This window comes from Tursiops truncatus, chromosome 21 (genome assembly GCF_011762595.2).
Source record: "Tursiops truncatus isolate mTurTru1 chromosome 21, mTurTru1.mat.Y, whole genome shotgun sequence".
Classification (NCBI taxonomy): Eukaryota; Metazoa; Chordata; class Mammalia; order Artiodactyla; family Delphinidae; genus Tursiops; species Tursiops truncatus.
This window is the reverse complement of record NC_047054.1, coordinates 21,107,761-21,133,331: the sequence shown is the minus strand read 5'-3', so window position 1 is coordinate 21,133,331 and position 25,571 is coordinate 21,107,761. Positions and strand designations below refer to the sequence as shown.

At 39.2% G+C, this 25,571-nt stretch overlaps 1 protein-coding gene across 2 annotated transcripts in view; it reads right to left on the bottom strand.

The window, feature by feature from the left end:
* LONRF1 (LON peptidase N-terminal domain and ring finger 1) overlaps positions 1 to 25,571 on the bottom strand; it is a 45,661-nt gene that overhangs the window by 4,966 nt on the left and 15,124 nt on the right. Inside the window, exons 3-11 of one of the 2 annotated variants that reach the window (XM_019921333.3) lie at positions 24,894 to 25,016; positions 21,723 to 21,872; positions 21,017 to 21,257; positions 20,820 to 20,916; positions 19,481 to 19,595; positions 16,374 to 16,495; positions 13,716 to 13,874; positions 13,440 to 13,602; positions 7,243 to 7,395 (exon numbers count right to left, since the gene is read on the bottom strand). In XM_019921333.3, the coding sequence (XP_019776892.1) occupies positions 7,243 to 7,395; positions 13,440 to 13,602; positions 13,716 to 13,874; positions 16,374 to 16,495; positions 19,481 to 19,595; positions 20,820 to 20,916; positions 21,017 to 21,257; positions 21,723 to 21,872; positions 24,894 to 25,016 (1,323 nt within the window). Of the gene's footprint in view, positions 1 to 7,242; positions 7,448 to 13,439; positions 13,603 to 13,715; positions 13,875 to 16,373; positions 16,496 to 19,480; positions 19,596 to 20,819; positions 20,917 to 21,016; positions 21,258 to 21,722; positions 21,873 to 24,893; positions 25,017 to 25,571 lie in introns of those variants that run through there. The other variant, XM_019921336.3, reaches the window with a different exon arrangement.

Below are 25,571 nucleotides of genomic sequence, written 5' to 3'. Positions count from 1 at the left end.
TATGATAATCTCTAGTTGCATTCATGTTGCTGCAAATAGCATTATTTTGTCCTGGCTGAGTAGTATTTCATTGTATATATATATGTACCACACCTTTTTTATCCATTCTTCTATCGATGGACATTTAGGTTGTTTCCATGTCTTGTGACGTGTGCTATTGTGAATAGTGCTGCTGTGAACACAGGGGTGCATGTATCTTTTTGAATTAAAGTTTTGTCTGGATATGTGCCCAGGAGTGGGATTGCTGGATCATATGGCAACTCTACTTTTAGCTTTTTAAGAAACCTCCATACTGTTTTCCATAGTGGCTGCATCAACTTACATTCCCACCTTCAATGTAGGAGAGTTCCCTTTTCTCCACACCCTCTCTAGCATTTGTTATTTGGGGCCTTTTTTTTTTTTTTAAAAAAAAAAAAAACCATTATTTATTTGGCTGCATGGGGTCTTAGTTGCGGCATGTGGGATCTTTCATTGTGGTGCGTGGGCTTCTCTCTAGTTATGGCGTGCGGGTTCAGGACTTGTGGTGCACGGGCTCAGCAGTTGCAGCACACAGGCTCTCTAGTTGTGGGGCGCGGGCTCTAGAGCACATGGGCTTAGTTGCCCCGTGGCATGTGGGATTTTAGTTCCCCTACAAGGGATCGAACCTGTGTGTCCCCTGCATTGGAAAGCAGATTCTTAACCACTGGCAGAGCAGAGCCCTGTGGCCTTTATAATAGTGGCCATTCTGACCTGTGTGAGGTAGTACCTCATTGTAGTTTTGATTTGCATTTTTCTGTTAGCTATGTTGAACATCTTTTCATGTGCCTATTGGTCATCTGTATTTCTTCTTTGGAGAAATGTTTATTTAGGTCTTCTGCCCATTTTTTGATTGGGTTGTTTGTTTTTTTGTTGTTGAGTTGTATGAGCTGCTTACATATTTTGGAAGTTAGCCTGTGTCAGTCACATCATTTGCAAATATTTCCTCTAATTCTGTAGTTTGTCTTTTCGTTTTGTTTATGGTTTCCTTTGCTGTGCAAAAGCTTGTAAGTTTGATTAGGTCCTGTTTATTTTTGCTTTTGTTTCTATTGCCTTGGGAGGCTGACCTAAGAAAACACTGGTACAAATTGTGTTAGGGAATGTTTTGCCTATGCTCTTTTAGGAGTTTTATGGTGTTGTCTTAAGTCTTTAAGCCATTTTCAGTTTATTTCTGTGCACACTGTGAGCGTGTGTTCTAACTTCACTGATTTACACACAGCTGTACAACTTTCCCAGCACCCCTTGCTGAAGAGACTATCTTTTTCCCATTTTATATTCTTGCCTCCTTTATTGAAGATGAATTGACTGTAGGTGTATGGGTTTATTTATTCTGTTCCATTGATCTGTATGTCTGTTTCTGTACAAATACCACACTGTTTTGATGACTGTAGCTTTGTAGTATTGTCTAAAGTCTGGGAGAGTTATGCCTCCTGCTTTGTTTTTTTTCTCAGGATTGCTCTGGCAATTCTGAGTCTTTTATGGTTCTATATAAATTTTTGGATTATTTGTTCTAGTTCTGTGAAAAATTTCATGGGTGATTTGATAGGGATCACATTAAATCTGTAGATTGCTTTAGGTAATATTGCCATTTTAACAATATTAATCCTTCCAATCCAAGAGTATGGGATATCTTTCCATTTCTTTGAATTCTCTTTAGTCCTTTATTTTTTGGTGCAATTTTAAAAGGTATTGATTTTTACATTCCCTTTCTGATATTTCATTGTTAGTGTAAAGAAATGTAACCGAGTTCTGCATGTTAATCTTGTATCCTGCTACTTTGCTGAATTCATTTATTTGATCTAGTAACTTTTGTGTGGAGTCTTTAGGGTTTTTTATATATAGTATCATGTCATCTGCATAGAGTGACTATTTTACCTCTTCCCTTCCAATTTGGATACCTTTTATTTCTTGTCTGATTGCTGTGGCTAGGACTTCCAATACTATGTTGAATAGAAGAGGTGAGAGCAGGCATCCTTGTCTTGTTCCAGATTTTAGCAGGAAGGCTTTCAGCTTTTCACCATTTAGTATTATACTGGCTGTGGGTTTGTCATAAATAGCTTTTATTATATGGAGATATGTTCCCTCTATACCCACTTTGGTAAGAGTTTTTATCATGAATGGATGGTGAATATTGTCAAATGCTTTTCTGCATCTATTGAGATGATCATGTGGTTTTTGTCTTTTCTTGGTGTGGTGTATCACATTGATTTGCATATGTTGAACCATCCTTGTGAACTTGGGATGACTCCCCCTTGGTTGTGGTGTATGATCTTTTTTATGAGTTGCTGGATTCAGTTAGCTAATTTTTTTTTTTTTTGCGGTATGCGGGCCTCTCACTGTTGTGGCCTCTCCCGTTGCGGAGCACAGGCTCCGGACGCGCAGGCTCAGCGGCCATGGCTCATGGGCCCAGCCGCTCCGCGGCATGTGGGATCTTCCCAGACCGGGGAACGAACCCGTGTCCCCTGCATCGGCAGGCAGACTCTCAACCACCGTGCCACCAGGGAAGCCCAGTTTGCTAATATTTTGTTGAGAATTTTTGCATCTATATTCATCAAAGATATAGGCCTGTAATTTTTTTTTTTTTTTTTGGTGGTGTCTTTATCTGGTTTGGTATCAGGGTGACAGTGGCTTCACAGAATGTCCTTGGGAGTATTCCCCCCTCCTCAGTCTTTGGAAGAGTTTGAGAATTGGTATAAGTTCTTCTTTGGATGTTTGGTAGAATTCACCTGTGAAGCCATCTGGCCCTGGACTTTTCTTTGTAGGGAGTTTCTTTTTTTGTTTGTTTGGTTTTTTTAAATTACAGATTCTATTTCACTTCTGGTGATCAGTCTGTTCAAATTATCTATTTCTTCTTGATTCAGTTTTGGTGGGTTGTATGTAGAAACTTGTCCATTTCATCTAGGTTGTCAAATTTGTCAAAGTTGTTGGCATATTGGTTGAGATTTCTTTTTCATTTCTTATCTTATTTGGGTTCTCTTTTCTTGGTGAGCCTGGCCAGAGGTTTGAAAATCTTGTTTATCCTTTCAAAGAACCAGCTATTGGTTTTATTTTTTTTCTATATTTTTTAACCTCTATTTTATTTCCTCCCTGATCTTTATTATTTCCTTCCTTCTGCTGGCTTTAGGTTTTGTTCTTCTAATTCTTTTAGGTGATAGGTTGTTTGAGATTTTTCTTGTTTTTTGAGGAAGGCCTGTATTGCTGTGAACTTTGTTCTAAGAACTGCTTTTTGCTGCATCCCATAGATTTTGTATGGCTGTGTTTTCATTGTCTCAAGGTAGTTTTTAATTTAATTTTTGATTTCCTTGTTGACCCATTGGTTTTTTTAGTAGCATGTTGTTTAGTAGTCTCCATGTAATTGTTTCTCATTTCTTTTCCTGTGGTTGATTTCTAGTTTCATGCTGTTGTGGTCAGAGAAAATGCTTGAAATAATTTCTATACTCTTAAATTTTTTGAGGTTAGTTTTGTGCTCTAGTATGTGCACTTGAAAAGAATGTGTATTCTGGGTTTTTTTGGATATAACGTCCTGAAAATATCAATTAAATCTCACTGTTGTATCATTTAGGATCTCTGTGCCTTATTGATTTTCTGTCTAGAAGATGTGTCCACGTATTGTGAGTGGGGTGTTAAAAGTCTCCTACTATTATTGTATTCCTATCAATTTCTCCCTTTATCTGTTAGTATTTGCTTTATGTATTTAGGTGCACATATGCTGACGAGCGCATAATCCTTTTCTTATATTGATCCTTTTATCATTATATAGTGTCCTTCTTTGCCTTTTTTTATGGCCTTCGTTTCAAAGTCTATTTTGTCTGATACGAGTATTGCAACTGCTGCTTTCTTGTCATTTCCATTTGTATGAAATACCTTTTTTTCCATCCCCTCACTTTCGGTCTATGTGTGTCCTTTGCCCTAAGGTGGCTCTCTTGTAGGCAGCATATTATAGACTCTTGTTTTTTAATCTAATCTGAAACTCTGTCTTTTGATCGGAACATTCAGTCTATTGACATTTAAGGTAATTATTGATACATGTGTATTTATTGCCATTTTAAACCTTGCTTTCCAGTTGATTCTTTGATCCTTTCTTTTTCTTTTTGTGGTTTGATGATTTCATTTTATGCTTGTGTTCTCTTTTTGGGTTTTGTGAATCTATTGTATGCTTTTGATTTGTGGTTGCCCTGTTTTTCAAGTATGTTAACCCCTTCCTATATGTGCTTGCTTTAGACTGATAGTCATGTAGGCTCAAACACATTCTTAAAGAATCTACATTTTCTTACTTTCCTTCTCTACATTTTATGTTTTTTTTTTTTTTTTCCGCGGTACACGGGCCTCTCACTGTTGTGGCCTCTCCCATTGCAGAGCACAGGCTCCGGACGCACAGGCTCGGCAGCCATGGCTCATGGGCCCAGCTGCTCTGCGGCATGTGGGATCTTCCCGGAACGGGGCACGACCCCGTGTCCCCTGCATCGGCAGGTGGACTCTCCACCACTGTGCCACCAGGGAAGCCCCATTTTATGGTTTTGATGTCCTTTTTTACATCTTAATGTTTATCCTTTTGCTATTCCTTGTGTCTATTGTTGCTTTCACTAATAGGGTTTTTTTATTTTCTTTTTCTTTTTGATGTGTATACTGGCTAGTTTATTTACTTTCCAATTGTGATTTCCTCCTTCCTATATCTTCTTGCTGCTTTTTTATTTAGAGAAGACCTTTCAATATTTTTTTAAGATAAGTTTAGTATTGCTGTATTCTTTTAGTTTTTGCTTGTCTGAGAAATTCTTTCTCTCTCCTTCTATCCTAACTGATAACCTTGCTGGGTAGAGTACCCTAGGTTGCAGGTTTTCCCCTTTCAGGACTCTGAATATATCCTGCCGCTCACTTCTGGCCTGCAGTGTTTCTGTAGAGCAATCAGCTGATAGCATTATGGGAGTTGCCTTGTAATTAACCCTGTTTTTCTCTTGCTGCCTTTAGAAGCCTCTAACTTATGCCATTTTAATTATAATATGTCTTGGTGTGGGTCTGTTTGGGTTCCTCTTGTTTGGGACCCCCTCTGTGCTTCCTGTAGCTAGATATGTTTCCTTCTTTAGGTTTGGGAAGTTTCCAGACATAATTTCTTCAAATACATTTTCCATCCCTTTTTCTCTTTCTTCCCCCTCTGGAATCCCTACTATGCATAGATTGGCCAGCTTTATATTATCCCACAGGTCTCTTACATTGCTTTCTTTTTTGTTTTTTTCATTTGGCTTCCTGTCTGCTGTTTTGATTGGGTAATTTCCATTATTCTGTATTGCAGATCACTTATTCTTTCCTCATTATTCATTCTGCTATCATTGCCTTTAGCTCAGCTTTCATCTCTGCAAATGAATTTTCTAATTTTTCTTGGCTCTTCCTTCTAGTTTCTTCTAACAGTAATCTGCATTTCTGTTGATAGCCTTTCTTAATTCCTTCAGTATTTTCATTACCTCCCTTTTTGAACTCGGTATCTATTATTAGACTGAAGAGGTCTGTTCCTTCAGGGGAATTCTCTTGGTCTTTTAACTGGGAGTGGTCTCTGTGTCTTCACTTTACTTGTATCTGTTACTCTTTCAGTTTAGGAGAAGCAATTACGTACTGTGGTCTTGGCGGGCTGTTACACGCGGGAGTGTCCCTACGTAGCTTGCGTCAGTTTAGGAGAAGCACTTACGTACTGTGGTCTTGGCAGGCTGTTACACGCGGGAGCGTCCCTACGTAGCTTGCGTGGGTTTAACAGTTTTTTGGCGTGAGGGCTGTTCTTGGTTTGGATGCCTGTTGCCCCTTTCCTCGGTGTGTGCTGGCCGTTGTCCCCTGGATTGGGGTGTGCGGTGCGTGGCTTATGTACGCTGCCAGGGAGGAGGGGGCAGCAGTTGGCACGTGGTTGTGGGACCCTCAGCAGCAGCAGTGGTCTGCACCTGCCTCTGGAGTCCGAGATGGCAGCTGTAGCTTGCACCCGCCCCTGAGCTCAGGCAGGCAGTGCCCTGTTGCCTGAGAGTGCGTGCTCGGAGACGGAAGCTCCTACGGCAGTCCTGACCCTCTCCTTGCACACCCCGAACAATGGCACCTTGCCTCTCTGGCAGTCCCAGGTTTCTTCCCGTATTCCCTCGGTCGTGGGGCCCTACACCCTAGCCCCCTCAGGCTGTCTCCACACAGCCAACCACAGCCCTCTCCCCAGCGTCTGACCGCTGAAGCCTGAGCCTCGCCCCCTCCTGCCCCAGCGGACAAGTGTCTCAGGTTGGTGAGTGCTTGGGGGCACCGACCATTTGTGCAGGTCTCTCTCTGCTTTGCCCTCTGCAAACTGGTTGTTGTGCTCTTCTCCGTGTCTCTGAAGCTCTCCCTCTGTCCCAGCTGATCTCCCCACCAGTGAGGGGACTTCCCAGTGTCCGGAAACCTTTCCTCTTTCAAAGTTCCCTCCCAGGGGTGCAGGTCCCATCCCAATTCCTTTCTCTTTTTTTCTTTTGTCCTACCCAGTTATGTGTAGATTTTCTTGCCCTTTTGGAAGTCTGAGGTCTTCTGCCAGCATCCAATAGATGTTCTGTGATAATCGTTCCACATGTAGATGTAATTGTGGGAGAAGGTGAGCTCTACGTCCTACTCCTCTGCCATCTTGATCCTATCTCCCATGTCCCATTTTTAATTCCTTATCCCTCCTTCTGGAAAATCCTCAGCTGGGGGCTTTCTCCTCCTGCACTTGCTCCTATATGCATCTCAGCTGACACTGTTTCCATCCTCTCCCTATATAAGATGCAGTGGATACCCCTGTGCTAGAGAATATGGTCACGAATCTAAAGACAGGACAAAGGAGATGTGCAAAACTAAAGATGAAGAAACTTAAAAAATCTACCAATTTCGGGACTTCCCTGGTGGTGCAGTGGTTAAGAATCTGCCTGCCAATGGCAGGGGACACAGGTTCAAGCCCTGGTCCAGGAAGATCCCACAGGCTGCAGAGCAACTAAGCCCGTGCACCACAACTACTGAGCCTGCGACCACAACTACTGAAGCCTGCACGCCTAGAGCCCGTGCTCCGCAACATGAGAAGCCCGTGCGCCGCAACCAAGAGTAGCCCCTGCTCCCGGCAACTAGAGGAAGCCCGCCTGCAGCAACAGAGACCCAACTCAGCCAAAAATAAATAAATAAATTAATTTATAACAACAAAAAATCTACCAACTTGGGTTTACACAAAAAGTGAGACTTTTGGAAACAATATCAAAGCCATCATACCTGGAGGTTTTCCTCCCTCCCGGGCATTGATCCAAAGTGCTGAAGAATTTGGCTTCGAAATCTGTCTCTTAAATTCTGAAACCAGCTGCAGGCTTGGGAGTAGACCAAATCGTGAAGCTGTCGGAGGTTCTCTATCTCCTCTTCATTCTCAACCTAGAAATACAACAGTCAGTAAGGTGTCTGTGTCTAATCTTCCCATCCATCCCTACAGAAATGGAAAAAAAAAAAACCATAAAAAAATAGGGAATACCTATTTCAGTGCTGGATCAGAGTATTATTCTTATGCAGTAAACACCATACCTTTCTGCCTCACAGAGTGCCAATGGGCCAGACTAAGAAAGACAGCAAGCCTTGACCTCCCAGCGTAGCTGACCTAGCCTTGCTGAGTTAGCAGTCTTGCTGAGTTAGCAGTGTGACACTGCAGAACCCAACTAACAGCCCCTAACTGGGAGGGGTAAGATGGAGAGTTAGTTCTCAGATAAAGGTCTACAGGGACTGGGAATTCATCTTTATGGATCAACAGCCTTTGAAAGCAGTAGAACAAAAAAACCAGGAATACAGTTGCTACAATGCAAGGGAAGACTGGGGGAGATTTAAGGTGCCACGGCAAAAGCAGTAATAGGACAGAGGGAAAGCATAATTACACCTTTAACCAGGGAACTGGGTCAAAACAAAAACTGCAACAAATAACTTAGCATATAAAGCCAGAATTTCAAAAGAGAGACAATACGTTATATGCTCATTATACAATGATGAGCTGCTGCTGCTGTAAAGGCCCAAGGCCGTGGCTACCTCCATCCCCTGTGTATGCCCTTTGGACTACTGGCTCATCAAACTGCAAATATAAAATTAAATGCATCAGCCTTCCAGCCTAAGATCCAGAAGAGTAGTCTCATAAAACACAGGTGGGAAGATGGAACATTAACTCATCCATCTCATATTGATTAACACTCATATCCCACTCACTCCATGCCAGAGAGCACTATATTTCACATACATTAACGCACTGAACCAATACCAGGCCTGAGTCAGCCTTTCCTACTTCAAGAGTGACTCAATAAAAAACAACAATGGGACTCTGAAAATATCCTGATGCATAAAAGGTAAGACTTATATATAGCACAGAGGCTTCCCCGGTGGTGCAGTGGTTGAGAGTCTGCCTGCCAGTGTGGGGGACATGGGTTTGAGCCCTGCTCCGGGAGGATCCCACATGCTGCAGAGCAACTAGGCCCGTGCACCACAACTACTGAGTCCGCGTGCTACAACTAATGAAGCCTGTGTGCCTGTGCTCTGCAGCAAGAGGAGCCACCGCAGTGAGACGCCTGTGCACCACGCCCCTGCTCGCCGCAACTAGACAAAGCCCGTGCGCAGCAACAAAGACCTAACGCAGCCAAAAATAAAATAAATAAAAAGACTATAGCACACAAGAGACAAAAGAACATACTTCTTATTTTTGAAGGATTTGAAATGAGAAAGAAAACCAAAGTTGTTCACAACAATGTGAACGTGCTTAATGCCACTGAACTGCATATGTAAAAATGGTTAAAATGGTAAATTTTATGTCATGTATATTTTATCACACGAAAAATTTTAAAAGAAAGAAGAGCCATATGATTCAAGCATTCTGGTCTTGGAATTGGCTATACAAGATTCAGTCCTCTGCTAACACACATTGGTCTTGATATGAGCAATAAATAAACTTGTGGGGCTGGGATCAAGATGGTGAAGTAGTAGGATGTGAAGCTCACCTTCTCCCTCAAATACATCAAAAATCTACATATGGAATGAGTACACGTGGAATGATTCTCCCAGAATATCTACTGAACACTGGCAGAAGACCTCAGACTGCTGAAAGGGCAAGAAAATCACCATGTAAACAGGTAGGAAAAAAAGAAGACAGAAAAAGAAGAAAATGAGAAAGGAATCAGGTCAGGACCCGTGTCCCTGGGAGGGAGCTGGGAAAGAAGAAAGGTTCCTAGACCCTGGGAAGCCCCTTCACCGGCAGGGAGATTGACCAGGACAGTAGGGAGCTTCAGAACCTTGGAGAACACAGCAGCTGGTTTGTGGCAGCCAGAGTGGAGAAGGGACAGATGGTCAGTGCTGCCACTGTGGGCTCCCCAGCCTGAGATGTGTATCAGCCAGGGCTGGGTGCTGGTACTCGGGCTTCAGAGATCAGACCCAGCAAGAGGACTGGGGTTGGCTGTGTGGAAACAGCCTGGGGGTGGTAGCTAGAATCTGGTGCAACCGCAACTGAGAGTGTATGAGGAGGAAACCTGGGCCGCCTTAGAGGGGGTGCTTTGTTTGGGGGGTGCTCAAGGGGAGGGGTGGGACCTGCCATTGTAGCCTTTTTCCTGTGTGTGCGCTCGCAGAGGGCAGGATACTACCCGCATGTGCTTGAGACTGTCACAAGTTGCCACTGCCTCCCTCCCAGACGCCAGGAGTGGGTGCAAGCCACCTCCTGCCTCCCCTCCCAGGACCAGGCACCAGTGACTGCATCTGCACAACCCCTATCAAGGGGATAACAGCTGGCACACACTGAGGAAAGAGGTGACAGGCATATGACAACCCTCGCACCAAATATATTAAACCCACACACGCTACACAGGGACACCCCACATATAAATAGCCCTCCCAGACCACAGTAGATAATTGTTTCTCCTAAACTCACAAAGTAAGAGAAATATAAGTAAATTAAGAAGCAGAGGAACCACACTCCCAGTTAAAAGACCAAGACAATTCCCCTGAAAGTACAATGAAGTTGACCTCTTCATTCTAACAGACACCAAGTTCAGAAAGGAGGTAATGAAAATATGGAAGGAATTAAGAAAGGCTATTGACAGATTACTGTAAAAAGGAGCTAGAAACTGTAAGAGAGAAACAAAGAAAAATTAGAAAACTCATTTGCAGAGACAAAAGCTGAGCTAAAAGGCAATGAATAGCAGAATGAATAATGAAGAAAGAGTAAGTGATTTGCAAGACAGAATAATGGAAATTATCCAATCAGAAAAGCAGACAGGAAGCCAAATGAAAAAAAAAAGAAAGCAATATAAGAGAGCTGTGGGATAATATAAAGACAGTGTGGTACTGGCACTGGAACAGAGTAGAGCCCAGAAATAAACCCACACACCTACAGTCAATTAATCTTCAATAAAGGAAGCAAGAACATACAATGGGAAAAAACGGTCTCTTCAGCAAGGGGTGTTGGGAAAGTTGGACAGCTGCATGTAAATCAGTGAAGTTAGAACACACCCTCACACCATGCACAGAAATAAACTCAAAATGGCTTAAAGACTTAAACGTAAGACATGACACCGTAAAACTCCTAGAAGAGAACATAGGCAAAACATTCTCTGACACAAGTTGTACCAATGTTTTCTTACCAAGGCAATAGAAATAAAAGCAAAAATAAACAGATGGGACCTAATTAAACTTGTAAGGTTTTGCACAGCAAAGGAAACGATAAACAACATAAACAAAACAAAAAGACAACCTACAGAATGGGAGAAAATATTTGCAAACAATGTGACCAACACAGGCTTAATTTCCAAAATATATAAGCAGCTCATACAACTCAACAACAAGAAAACAAGTAACCCCACTGAAAAATGGGAGAAGACCTAATTAGACATTTCTCCAAAGAAGAAATACAGATGGCCAAGAGACACGTGAAAAGTTGCTCAGCATCACTATCAGAGAAATGCAAATCCAAACTACAATGAGGTACCACCTCACACAGGTCAGAACGGCCCGTGTAGACCATTAAAAAGTCTACAACTAACAAATGCTGGGCAGGATGTGGAGAAAGGGAACCCTCCAGTACTGCTGGAGGGAGTGTAAGTTGGTGCAGCCATATGGAAAACAGTATGGAGGTTCCTCAGAAAACTAAAAATAGAATTACCATATGATCCAGCAATCCCACTCCTGGGTATATATCCAGAGAACACCATAATTTGAAAAGATACATGCAACCCCTATGTTCTTAGCAACACTATTCACAGTAGCCAAGACATGGAAACAAATGTCCGTGGACAGAGGAATATGGATAAAGAAGATGTGGTACATATACACAATGGAATAATACTCTGCCATAAAAAAGAATGAAATAACCGCAACTTAGATGCAACTAGAGATTATCATACTAATGTGGAATCTAAAACATGACACAAATGAACCTATCTACAAAACAGAAACACAATCACAGACACAACAGACTGGTGGTTGGGTTGCCAAGGGGGAAGGGGCTGGGAGAGGGATGGAGTGGGAAGTTGGGGTTAGCAGATGTAAGCTTTTATATATAGCATGGATAAACAACAAGGCCCTACTGTATAGCACAGAGAACTGTACTCAATATCCTATGATAAACCATAATGGAAAAGAATATTAAAAAAACAATGTCTACATATGTATAACTGAATCACTTTGCTGTACAACAGAAATTAACAACACTGTAAATCAACTATACTTCAATAAAAAAAATTTGATCCAAAAACAAAAACCCCCAGCAAATAAACTTGTGACTTGTTAAGAACTATTACCAAAAAAAAGTATCTGCTTTCTACCTTTACAAAATTCAAGGGACCAAACCGTGAACTCTAGTAAACAGGGAATGATAAAAATAAAAGTCTGAGTTAGAAAAAGGAGCTAAGAAGTAGGCAGAAGTTTTAAAGGCAAGCTTTTAAAGTTAAGGAATTTCATTGCAATAACAGAATTTAAAATGTCATCAGAGGTCACAGAAATTAGAATTACTACACCAAGGGAAAAAACAACTTTGATATAAAAAACAAAATTTGAGAAGCTTTTCCAGAATGAACAAGAAATCATTATATAGATGAAGAAAAATTATTAGACAAGACCACAATGACATAGAGAATTCAATTTTCTAAACATCAAATCCATAATACTCTCAATATGCTAATTTACTGTCATATATTTATATATAGTCATAAGTTTAGCCACATACTCAAGGAATTTTATCAGCAAATCCAATATATGAAGATGTAAATTTACATAAAACTAAAATAAGGTTATTAGTTTTACAAAGAACATCACCTTTTAGCAAATGATTCCATTAGCCAAATATTACTAAGGCACAGACAGACTATCAGTCAACTCAAAATTCCAACTCATACTCTTGGCTCACTGCACAAAGCAGAGTTTCCCCATAACATCTTTATAATAAGATAGGACAGGTAATAGCAGATTAATCAAGTTTATCAGCAGAGAAGCAATATGATATAATGATAAAACATAGCACTTGGAGCCAGAGAGCTGGTTTTAAATTATTTTTTTACACTACCTACAGGATCTTTGGCAAATTCATACTCCTGATTTCTTTCATCTGCTAGCTATCTCATAGCGTTTTGAAAATTTAATGAGCCACTGTTTGTAGAAATGCCTAATGCCAACACTGAATAAGTGCTGACTGAGATGAAGGGCTCAAACAGATCAATGAACAAGTGAGAGTGTAAGATCTATGTTTTTCTAATGCCCTTCCAAAGGAAGTTGCCTTTCATTTGATATTTACAGTACCACAAATCATTTTTCTGGTACCTAAACGAACTGCAGATGATAGAGTAGGTACTGGAAGTACCAAAAGGGCAGCATTAACCCTATCCAAGAAAATTTTCACAGTAACCCTCCACAGGTAAGATACCACCACCAATTATATGGACAGTGCTTTATCTGTGTTGCCCTAAAGTTAGACACAGTTGGGTGCTGTGTTCAGTTTTAGGGTATCTTAGGCATATCTTAATATAGAACAATTCTTCAGGGATTTTATGTGTTTACCTTTACATCAAAGTTCAATCTACTGATGATTACATCAGCTTTGACTACTAATAAATTCAGTTTAAAAGGGTAGGAATTAGCAGGTTTCATAACTTACATGGATTGGAAGTTCAATTGAATCCACTGCTATTGTTAAGCAATTACCATGCAAATACATACATTCTAGGCACTGTGCTGGCTGTCAAGCCAGTAGAAATGAACAGTATATCTAGGTGCTCGTCTCCCAAGTTCTCTTGGAACTCAGGATGGTTAAGAGCAAGATGAAAAGGTAACTTGGAGCTAATCTGTATAAGTATTGTTGAGGGTCTCTGACAGGAAGAACTGGTTAATGTTCCTATCAGCCTTTACACGTGTACAATGCCTAGGACACAGTATACCAGAGCATGCTGAAAAAGAATAGTTTTTCATACCTTCACATCTTCCAGATATTCAATGTCTGCAGTGCAGTATCCATCTTTCATCCCTCTTTTTAAAACCCTAAACCGCTTTCCTCCAACTGTGTCAACCACAGACCTCCCATCAGGCAAGAAATGGACATTTCTGATTTGTAACATACAACCATAATCTGCAAAACTAAAGGAAAAACTCCAATTAACATCAAAGGTCAAGCAACAAACATGCAAGTTCTCAGCAATATTCAAAGAAAATTCCAGAAATCAATAAAAATATTTACATAAAAAGCATACCCATTTTGTGTATCGCTGACACACATCCCAAACTGTTTAGTTCCAGTCTGTATACTTCTTCGAATCATCAATCTGTATCTTGGCTCAAATACATGAAGAGGGCAAGGCACAGTGGGGTAGGCCATAGTGCAAACAAATATCGGAACATTCTTGGTCAAGCTGAAGAAGAAAAAAGTTTCATTATTATATATCAGGACAAACAACAAAAATGAGTGAAGCCTGCAACAGTAATAAATAATAGGCAAATTCACTCTAAAATCAGGTGATTTTTATTCTTGGTAAGAAAAGGAATCAGCATCCTTTTCATTTAAGCTCATATTGATACAATATTAATCCTAAAAATATGTTGGTGATCCTCTTACAAGTAAATTTGAATTTGATATACGAAGTTATCATACAGAGCTAAGTATCTTTATGAATCACAAAGCAATTGATTATAATTACTATTTTATATTAAAATCTGTTTAAAATATTTCTAACATGACAGAGTATACTCTCACTCTTAGATAATAAGAAAACATGAGGTCCCACAAAAAAAGCAAATCGTTCAAAATTTTTAGGCATTAAAATATTTTCATACTAACAAAACCAGGTAATTCAATGAGATAACATTTCTTCCAGATAATTAAAATGACAACACTGTTATTGCCAGACTGGCAAGAAATGTGAAGGATAAAGGCAGGGCACAGCTTTGGCAAGGGTGTGGGAAAACTGGCAGCGTGAACAGCACAGCCATGCTGAAGAAGAATCTGGCCATATGCATCAAATGCTTTCAGAAAGATTCGTATCCTTTGAACCAAAAGGCTCACTTTTTTCCTGCAAGTACTATAAGAATGTTCAACATAGCACTGTGTATAGTAGCCAAAACCTAGAAGCAAAAAGAGAAGGCCAGTAAAATAAATTATGACGTAACCATAAAATGATACTATGGTTAAATGTTCAGATTAACGAGAAAAGGAAGTTACAGAAATGATAGGATTAAAATGATCCCATCTTTGTTTAAAATGTATTTATATACATTAAGATCGGGAAGGATATATGCCGAAATGCCAATGATGATTACGTTCGGGTTACAGATTATGGCCCCCCCCCACTAATGTTTTCTAGTCTTTCTTCAAAAAGACCACTAATTATTTAAGTAAAGGCAATATTTAATACACACGTTTAACATACTAATGTTTTTATATTTTCTAGTCTTTCTTCAAAAAGACCACTAATTACTTAAGTAAAGGCAATATTTAATACACACGTTTAACATACCAGTCCTAGTTCCTCTACTTTTAAAACTGTATATTCTACCACCATTGAGCACTCTTATGAACATAAAAACGGGGGGGGGGGGAGCCAGTATACCTCTTAATTAGCAAAACTTGTAAGTACCAGGGGATGAGCTACCCCTTAAAAGAATAGCCCTGTTAGTACACAGCAAGATTCCCTGAGGCTTCTCCATCACACTCAGCTTCCCTCACATCACTACTCTTTCTGTCATCCATGGATTTCACTCTTCTGTGAGGGGTCTGGTCCTCTCACCATGTTTTAGTATTTCAAAAATACATCTGAAGCATTCTTATATCCCAGCTTTCTGCAGTGTTGGTCAAAAAGGCTTATAATCCTCACATCAGAATATTTTCTATCATAAAATCACACAATAAAATATCAGTTCCATGAGGAGACAAATCAATATCAACTTCTACAAACAAAAGATTAGAAACCTTTCTTCTGTTGAAGGCCACTAGCCCAATGAAGACATCTGGTAGACAGATATTGAAAAAGAAAATCTGCAAGCACAATTATTTTTTTCTTAGAAAGTTAGAAATATAAAATGTTTAATCTGTATTTTTTAGAAACAGCATATAAAAATTACAATTTTGCTCTTTAGTGTCCAGTTAAAAGTAAGTGGGAAAAAAAGAGAGTTAAGAAATTAGAAACCCATGAAAGAAACTTGGACACTCAAGAAGAGACTGGTGAAAAGACATGAGGGGAAGAGAAAGGAAAAAGAAATGTAGAAGAAAGCAAGCTATACAGAGCAACAAAACCATGTCCAACCTACCCAGCCCCAATTGGCTTTTATGTGCTCTTACTAGTGGTACCACTGAATCCCAAAGTTACCACCAGGTTTTTCACCTTGCTGATACTAAGTCATTTCTGCTAACAGTCAATAGCTTCCTTAACTGAGAATTTAGCCCCTAAGTCACCCCTTCCAATTTCAGTCTCAGGCCTCAAGGTCCCACCCCCTTCAAACCTCTGATTGGCTAACCCTCCTGCCAATCCAGGCCATCTATCCTCCACCTTCCCCCTGCACCACCATGATTGACGCCTGAGGGATGCAGTTCCCAGCAACCACCTCACCCCTCTCCATTCCCGATTGATTCCAGGGCCTGATGTCACTGGAGGAAACCCCTCCTCCACCTAAAACACTGCTTCAGTGCAGAGAGCTGAGTCAGTCACTCCCAACAGAACATCTAGAAGTTACCAAATGAACTTTTAAAAACTTTTGTCGAGGACAGGGGAAGCTGGCCACTATTTGTTTAAAATATGCCTTTGACTACACTGGGTTGAACTAAAGACAGAACCCAGCTTGCTGTGAGGCTTCTCCTTACTATTTCAAAGGGTAGTAGTTCGTAATTTGATTGTTAATTTTTCTGAGAAGAAACTTACTGTGAGAGTTCAGCAGTTTCTTCATCATATATTTTTTTTCTCTCAGACAGTTCATCAGGCAGATACTTCACTATTAAATCTTCCAACAGCTGTGTGACACAGTACCTCCTATCTGCTAGATACTGAAAAACAATATTATTTTACATTCCAGTGCTTTTCTTCCTACAGTATAAAACAGGCAAAACAGTTTAACTTGATATAGTAAAGCCTTTATTACATATTTATACAGTCAGTTCTGAATTAATTTAATTAGTGAGGGGGACCATTACAATGGATGGTGCTAAACAGGTAAACCTGCCTGAGGCTTAACTCAAGAGCATTGAAGACACATACTTGCAACCTGAACCAAGTTCTGTATATAAGACCCTTGTCTTGCTATGATCGTACATCTTTATTAGCAGCAGTCAGCGCTGCCCTGCCATCTCCCACACCAAAGGCCAAGTTCCATCTCACAGTGCATGAGTATCTGAAACTACCATTTGAATTGAGAAACAAAAATAAGATAAGGAATGAAGAAAATGATGCATTTATTTGCCTTACTTAAGAAAAGCAAAACTACTCCTTTTTTGTCCCCCATTTCAGTGACAGAGCTTCCAGGTAATTTTTCTTTCAGATTTTCCTTCCATTGTCATCCCACTATGACTAATGATCCCCTTATCAAGAGGCTGCTTTTCCTACGTGAGCCACCCTCTGTATAAAATGGTCCATTTGTGCCACTCCCTTAATACTCTGAACACTGCCACCCTCATGTATTTTTGTGTTATTCTCTCTTCCAACTGCCAAAAGCCATCTGACTATCCTTCAGGGTCTGGCTCCAATTCTACCTTTTGCATAAAGTGTTCCTTAGTTATTTTTTTGTCTCCCAAGAGTCCGTTACTTAACCCTTTACCATATAAAAGGCAGTTACCATACCCTGCACTATATTACATGGACAGGGATACATTATATCTCTGTAACTAAACTAAGAACTGCATAGGGCCAGGGACCAGGTCAGTGTGTGTGCAGGATTTTGGACCAAAAAAAAAAAAAAAAACAAGAAAAGCCCAATACCAATTTATTCCTGGGAGACAATCACAAGATAAAGAGAAGCCAGCACCTTTTTCTCTGTAGATCCAGCAAAAAGTTTTGTCATTATCCGATGAAGTACAGAGCAGGAAATATGAATGGTGGGGAAATGGGTTATAGTAGTGGTTTTTACGGTTTAGCATGAACCAGGGCTTGTTAAAATGCAGACTGCTGAGCCCCACCCCAGGGTTTCTGATTTAGTGGCTCTGGGGTAGGGTCTGAGAATCTGTATTTCTAACAAGTTCCCAGGGGATAGTTTATTATAAAATTAATCAAATGACAGATACTATAAAAGCAGTTTCATTACCGTTTTCTATTAAATTAAGATGTTTCAAAATTTAAGACTCATGTATTAAATTTGGGAAATACAGCCTCTCTTACAGTACTGGTAAGAATCTATTTTTGTACATTACTCGGGACCTAGGCAATTTGGCAATTGGTTTTAGTAAGAGTCTTATAAATATACGGCCTTTGATCCAGTAATTCTCCTCCCAAGAATTTACCCTAAGGAAAGAGTCAAAGACACAAACCACAGTGTCAAAAGACACAAACCACAGTATGCTACAACAAAACCAAACAACTTACATACCAACAACAGGAAAATGTTACACACCGGACTAGTATACTGCTACAAAAACCGTGTCTTTAAAATGTATTCAGATGAAAAAATGAGCAAAATGAAATGACAAGTAGGAGAAGTAGAAAACTGGAGAGCATGTCAATTTTATCCTTGTAAATATATATATTTAGACTTTACCAATTATATTATACAGGGTGTCTTCAGGTCAGGACAAAGGATAAAGTTATTTTTAAACAGTATGTTATGTTTTTAAATAATATCCTTATTTTATTTTCCTTAAAACTGAGAGAACTGTAAATTTAAAGCAATGTATCTAAATGTTAATCTGAAAAAAAGCATAATAAATATATGAGTGTATCTAAAAACTCTGGAAAACCAGGAAAGACAGCATGTTTAGAGTACTTCAACTGAAAACACTGAGTATACTAGTTGAAATAACTAACAGACTCTTTAAGAAGGAAGTTTTTTTATCTTATGTTTCCTGACTTGAACATTGTTTATGTGGTTTTCTGTTTTACTACATATAGGCTTGCTGTACAGAGCTATGTTTTCTGTATAGGAAATAACTATTTTCCATAGCAAAATGGTTTTATCAATTTTTTAATTCATATTTGGAAGACACTTCTTTTCTTCAAACAATCCAGGGACAGAATCACTCTCCCTGATCAATGCTACCACTGCACCTGGAACTCAGAATTCGAAGGCTTTGGCCTCACCTTTGGGGACTTCAAGTCACTCAAGCACGACTGAGAGGGTGTTGCTCTCCCACTGGTTATGGAAGGTACCCACCTGAGATGCAGCTATTTTCCTAATGCAGGTGAATAGTGCTTTTCACTTCCTAGACAAGGAGGGACGTGGGAAGCTGTGCCTCCCTCTCTTCTCGCCAGGCCACCTCTTTCTAGGGCTGTGCTGTCCAATGCGGTAGCCACTACTCACATGTGCCTACTAAAATGTAAATTAATTATAAGATTAAACAAAATTTTAAATACAATTCCTTCTACACATGTGGCTGGTAGCTACCATGTTGGACAGCACAGATACAGAGCATTTCCATCAATGCAGAAAGTTCTACTGGACACAGTTGCTCCAGATGTTAAGGGGATTGGATTAGACCTGAAATCTAGCCTAAAAATGGTGGTGGGAGGCAGGGCAGTTGGGCTTCCCCAATACTGTCATCATTAAAATTCAGTAGATTCCCGACCAGGTACTTGACCACACCTCCTTTGTTTAAAAAATTAAGTAAGAGGTCTTGGCCTTCAGACCCTCTCTGCTTTCTCCTCCCCTCTCCAAACTCACTTTTCTCTAACACTAGCATATGGGTAACAAAACAGAGTCCCTTTTGGCCACTCAGCATATACAATGTAATTTATTCTGAACCTATTAATCATTGCTATGGCTGAATAAAATCAAACCATGTTGCTACACTTAAGACCAATAAACAGATAAGCATAAAAATGTTTACCTCTTTTAAGCTTTCCTTACAAAGGGGACAGTATGGTGTGTGATCTAAACAACGCTCAAGACAATTCTTACAGAATGAATGTCCACAAGGGGTTGTTACTGGCTCAAAAAACAACCTGAAATCAACCAAAATACATGTTAGTTTTCACAATAAACTCCATTGGAAAAAGTGAACAAACTAATAATGGAACCATAACACTAATCTCTCTTTAGAGTAGAGGAGGAAGAAGGAGGGTCTGGTGGGCAGGAGGGGAGAGAAGGGGCAGTGGTAAATACGAGTATATCCTCCTGAAGCGTTTAAAAGTTCACCATCCAGAGGTACCCTGCGCTGGGGGCCTGGAGCTGTACTAACATAACCACCACTCACATGTGGCTATGGCGCCCTTGAAGTGGGGCTGGTCCAAACTGAGATGTGCAGTGCATCTAAAATACACACCAGATTTCAAAGACTTAGTGCAAAATTAATGATGTAAACTATATCATTAATAATTACTCATTCATTTTTGTACAGATTCTTATTTTATCATCACTTTAAAATTGGTTTTCTTAACAAGATTATAAAAGCCTTACAAAAATAATCCACTAAATTACCACCACTGAATTCTAAAGAAATAGGAGGCTTAATATTCAAACAATATGGAAAAACTAATTTTTCTTACATTATTTCCTGAAACATGATACTTTGGAAGTTCCTAGAAGTACTGTTAGATGTATAGGTACTTCAGAAATCATCTGGGTCTAATCCCCTCGCCTCACAGATGAAGAAGCCAAGACTCAGAATTAAGGGACTTGCTCAGAAATACCTCTCATCACCCCTGGCCTGGTGTGGACAGTGCCGGGTGCTTTACAGCGTTCCCTTGCCTCCAGCACAGTTTCTGTACCTGGAAAATGTTCTTTTTAAACTATTAGTCTTACAATTACAAGCATTCTGCATAATGGAAATCCTTATCCAATGTTATACACACAATACATCATTGTATTCTTACCCAAATCTAAAACCATGGAGTCTCAATAATAACATGTAGAGCTTTTATAGTACTTTACAATTCCCCAGATACTTTTTATATTTTAGTCATCTGATTCTTACAAGACTTCAGTATAGGCTATGCAAACCCTGACCCCACTTTCTAAGTAAGGAAAAGCTAAATAAGGTTCAGAGATTACATTATTTGCCTAAGATGTGAAAGGGAAACCTGGGAGTAAAATTCATATCTTTTGATTTTTAACCCACTGTTCTGTTACTTCACATTGCCTATTATTACAGAGTAGATTACCTTTATCTACTCTGTACTTTACATTAATGTAAAATATTCATCTTTTATAAAATTGTACATACTTACCTCATGCAGAGAGAACACTCAAAATCTGAGACATCTATTAATTCTTCTGGGATGTCACCGTAAGTTAATGAAAACGTACAGACTTCATTGGGAGTTTCTATTAAAACAAAGAGATGGGGTTATCTTCTTTAGGAAGAAGTCTGAAGGCCATTCTAAATAAATCAATGTGTTTTATAGGAGTGTAGTGAAATTTTTACCTCCCTGTCTTTTCAGCTTATTTCTTCCATCTTCATTTACCATCACATCCTGGTCTAAGAGAGACAGCTTTCTTTTCAGCAGAACACCTTGCTCTTGAACAGAGAGTGAAAATTCTGAGGACACTCTTTTTAAACAATCCTCTCTGGCAGGCATGTCTGTCGAATTTATAGCCTGTGCTGACCGAGCATGGTTTAGGCTTCCTTTGACAGGCTCTGAAGTGACCTCTGCTATTTCTTCATTCTACAAAAAAATACAACAAATAAGGGTAACTAACTGTATTTCTTTACTATCCTTATTCTCGCCAGAACCAAACTGAAATTTTGATGTCTTAAAATGTTCATTTTATTGTTCATTTAAACAGCACCAACTTTAAATTCTAAAACCCTGGCAAGTGAGTGATTTTTGCCAGTACTTAGATAGCCCTGGACATCAAGCTGGCTTACATCATAATAAGGTTAAAGCAGTTATGCTAATATAGTTCCTACTCCAAGGAAACGGAAATAAATACAATGTTCTGTATTTTCCAAGAGACTGAAAGTTTTCTGACACTGAATGACCTAAATTTGTGATTAATGAGCATATACTTTACATAAAAGTTTTCAGTATAAAATAAAAGGCCATAGATGAAATTCTATTAAGACAATGCCTACTAGGTTGAAAGTACCTAAACGGATTGCCCATGATTATCTTTACTCACCCCCTTACCTGCTCTGGGCTAAGTTCACTGGCACAATGAGACTCTTCTATTACTGAAGGAAAACCAAAAGGTTTGTTTTTAATACACGGTAATGAACTCCAGGAAGAGTCCTTCAGGCCTTCTTTTAAGTTTTCAGGTGACAATAAATCACATAAAATCTGTAAGAGAAATATTATAAAAAAGTAATGAAAACTATAAAATATTTGGTTGAGGATAATTTAATATAAAGTTACCTAATATTTAAGAATTTGGGGGAAATTTGTAGCAAATAACTTCATATGGAGTATAATCTACAAAAATATCAAATTACTATATCATACACCTAGAACTAATATAATATTCTGAGTCGGCTATCCATCAGTTTAAAAGAAAGAAAAGTTGTAGCCAACTTTATTTTTAATGAGCAGGGAAGGAACAGGTTAGGTAAAAAGCAGAACTTCCATATTGATTAAAAAGTCTTGCAAAACCAAGGTGTGCCTCAGTGGGGTCAAATCACCTCAAATAAATGATTCAAAAGGAAGGCACGGGGTGGTGAGTTTGGTAGCCTGAGAAGGTACCCAAGGTAAAGGTTGACGTTTTATTGATTTTTTTACTTTAGCCACACCCCGAGTCATGTGGGATCTTATTAGTTCTCTGACCAGGGATCAAACCCGTGCCCCCTGAATTGGCAGCACGGAGTCTTAACCACTGGACGGGCAGGGAAGTCCAAGGTTGACATTTTAATATGAGGTTTGTAGAAAGAAGAGATCTTAAGAGAAGTGGAAAATATTACCTTTGAACATCAGTGAGTCCTATCCTGTCAAAATAGTTCATGGTTCATCCCAATGTATATTTTAAGGTGGACTTAAGAGTGTTTATGTGAACTTGGACCTTTAACTACTAAACTCTAAAATTCCATGTGTTTACACTGAATTTAGTTTCTCCCTGAACAAGTGACCTGCACAGTCAGTCACCACTGCCCAGCATTATTTGTGGCACCAAATGGCAGCTGTCTGATATGAGAGGCAGCTGCAGTATCAAAATCTTGGGTGCTTCTCTCAGGAATATGTCTACAACTCTCAAAGAAACGGGGGTGGTTAAGACGGAGGAAGAACCTGGCTACAAGGAAATGAGAGGGATTCACATGTTTGCTTGTCAAAACAAATTTTGTGTGTATATGTACAGCAGACGATTTCTTAAAGCCTCAGTTTGGAGGTTTGGCTTTTCAGCTGTACTGTCTCTCAATACACAAAAATCAGAATTTTTCATGAGTCTTTACAATGTAATTAAAAAGGAAATATATATATAATGTAAACAAAAGTGTGTGTATCTGTATGTGCTCAAGCAACACCCCATCTAATGAACAAACATTTTAAAATTTGGGTATGGTTTTACATTTCCTGATTTTAAAAAAAGGTGTTAAACACACACCTACCCTAGAACACAGCAACTCCACTCCTAGGTATTTACTGAAGAGATATAAAAACATATGTCCACAAAATGACTTGTATAAGAATGTCCATAGCATCAACTGGAAACAATCCAAATGAAAATTGCCACTAACTGTGAATATCACAAACTGTGGTGTGTTCATACAATGGGATACTTGGTAAACAATCAAAAAGAAAAAAATTACTGGATGTATCTCAAAAACATTATGTTGAGCAAAAAAAGCCAGACACAAAAGAGTATATGCTGTATGATTCCATGTATACGAAGTTCTAGAATAGCAAAACTATTCTATGGTGATAGAAATCTGAACGGTAGTTGCCTCTGCAAGCAGAGAGATTGGGAATTTGCTGGAAAGGAGATGAGGGAACTTTCTAGGATGATGGAAGTATTCTATATCTTGATTGGGGTGCTGTTACGTGACTGTATAATTTCTCAAAACTCACTGAACTGTAAAATCCATGCATTTTATTGTATGTACATTATACCACAATTTACCCAAAAAAATACTGAGGAAAAATAAATATTTCAAGGCAGTAGGTATTTTGCATTCACCTGACCTTACTAACGAACAAACAAATATTTACAGACGTATAAGGATATCCAGCAGCATGGAAAATGCAAAATCATACACCCTTAAAAAGTCTGCAATCTCACCAGGGCAATCACTCTAGCAAAGAGAACAGTCAGAAAACACACAACACACAACAGTAAACCATTTTTTGTTAAATCAGTGGGCTAGAACATGCGTGCAAACAAACCTTATAGAGGATATAGCAATGTTAGCTGTATTCATAAGGCATTTGGAATCTGAGAAAAATTTCAAAATTCTCATACTTCAAGGTACATAAGAATCTCCCAAGGTGCTTGTTAAACTATGCCCCAATTCCGGAGATTCTAATTCCAAAGGTCTGTGGTAGGGCCCAGGAATCTCTGTGTTTACCAGGCACCCGAGATGATTCTGAAAAAAAGCCACACTCTGAGAAACACTACGAAGGTAATAAATAATGTGGCATCTTTGGGGGGACATCGAGGGGAGCATCTCATGACAGGGCACTGAAATTATATTAGGGTAGATTTTCCCAAAACATTTTTCAAAGACTCTAGTCATCCCAGATGCTCTGTGGGTAAATCTGGCAAAAGCTGAATGCTGTTGTCATGCTAGCAAAGCAAAAACTCTTGACAAAATCCGAAGAAATCTGTTTGGTTCGACCCAATGTTTTCCAAAGTCATTTATTTGATCGGAGAACCCCCTTCCCTTTTTCCTTTTAATTAACACCTACTGACACATCGCTGAACAAACTTTGGAAAGGGATATATGCAGTACTGAGAATATTAAGGCAAAACAAACTGAGTGGGGCAATACCACTGGCAACCACGGAAAGCAAGCAAAGTTGAGACCTGAAATGAAAGGCAAAGGAAGCCAATAAAAATTCCTGAGCAGGAACATCACGACAACAATGTTTAATTAAGGATGATTAGTCTGGCTCCCATGGAACAAACTATTAGAGAACATCTAAATTTAACTAGGCAAAAATAATGCATTTAACTATCTCTGAATGAAATGTTTTGATTTCGGTAAGAATTCAGTATGCTAATAAGTATATAAGCCTGAAAACTACTTGTCAAATTGCTACTGAATTTGACTTATGGACACTCCTTATGTTCTTACCCAAGATTCTAACTGGCATTTGTAAAAAGACCTGTGTCGTAGCCCTACCTTGAAGTATTATAGTTGGTAAACTGATTACCTTTTCTACTTCTAGCTTTGCAGGTGCGAAATCTTCATCAAGCGCTAAGCACTGAAGAAACAGTTGTAAGGCATCACCTAAAAAACCAGCATCGTGGAGGACTTTTCCTTTCCTGAAGTAGACCTTCAATAAAAGCACATATACATGACTTTTATGGATGGAATTGTTTTTTTTAAAAAATCAGTATCAAGGGGAAAACAAAAGAAAGTCTGCTTGGAAATACTCATTTTCAAACTCTGACTGACTGAGGAGGCCCAGGCATTCTAAAGGCATATTTACACCCTGCCCTGGAGAGGCACCTACAGGGGAGCTGAGGCCCAGAAAGTGACTTCAAAACCACATTTCTCATTTTATCCCTTCAGTCATAAGTCCAGAGGGTTCTTTCTTTTTAATAGTTGTAAAGCTGTCCGTACAATCATTTTCCCTCTTAACATTCATTGGACCTGTACTAACCAGTCATGCCATCATGGAATTTTGAATCATTTTCCTTATTAATTTATAACTTTTAGAGCATCCTTACTATACTGTCCTCAAAGGCACAGCTTTGAATGGAGGAAAAAGTCACATAAAAAAATGACTTCTAGCTTAAAGTATATGGGAGATGGACTAATTTGCCTTGGCAGTTTGATAAAAAGGAGAATTAGTAAACTGATTATATATTATATACATGCCACAAGT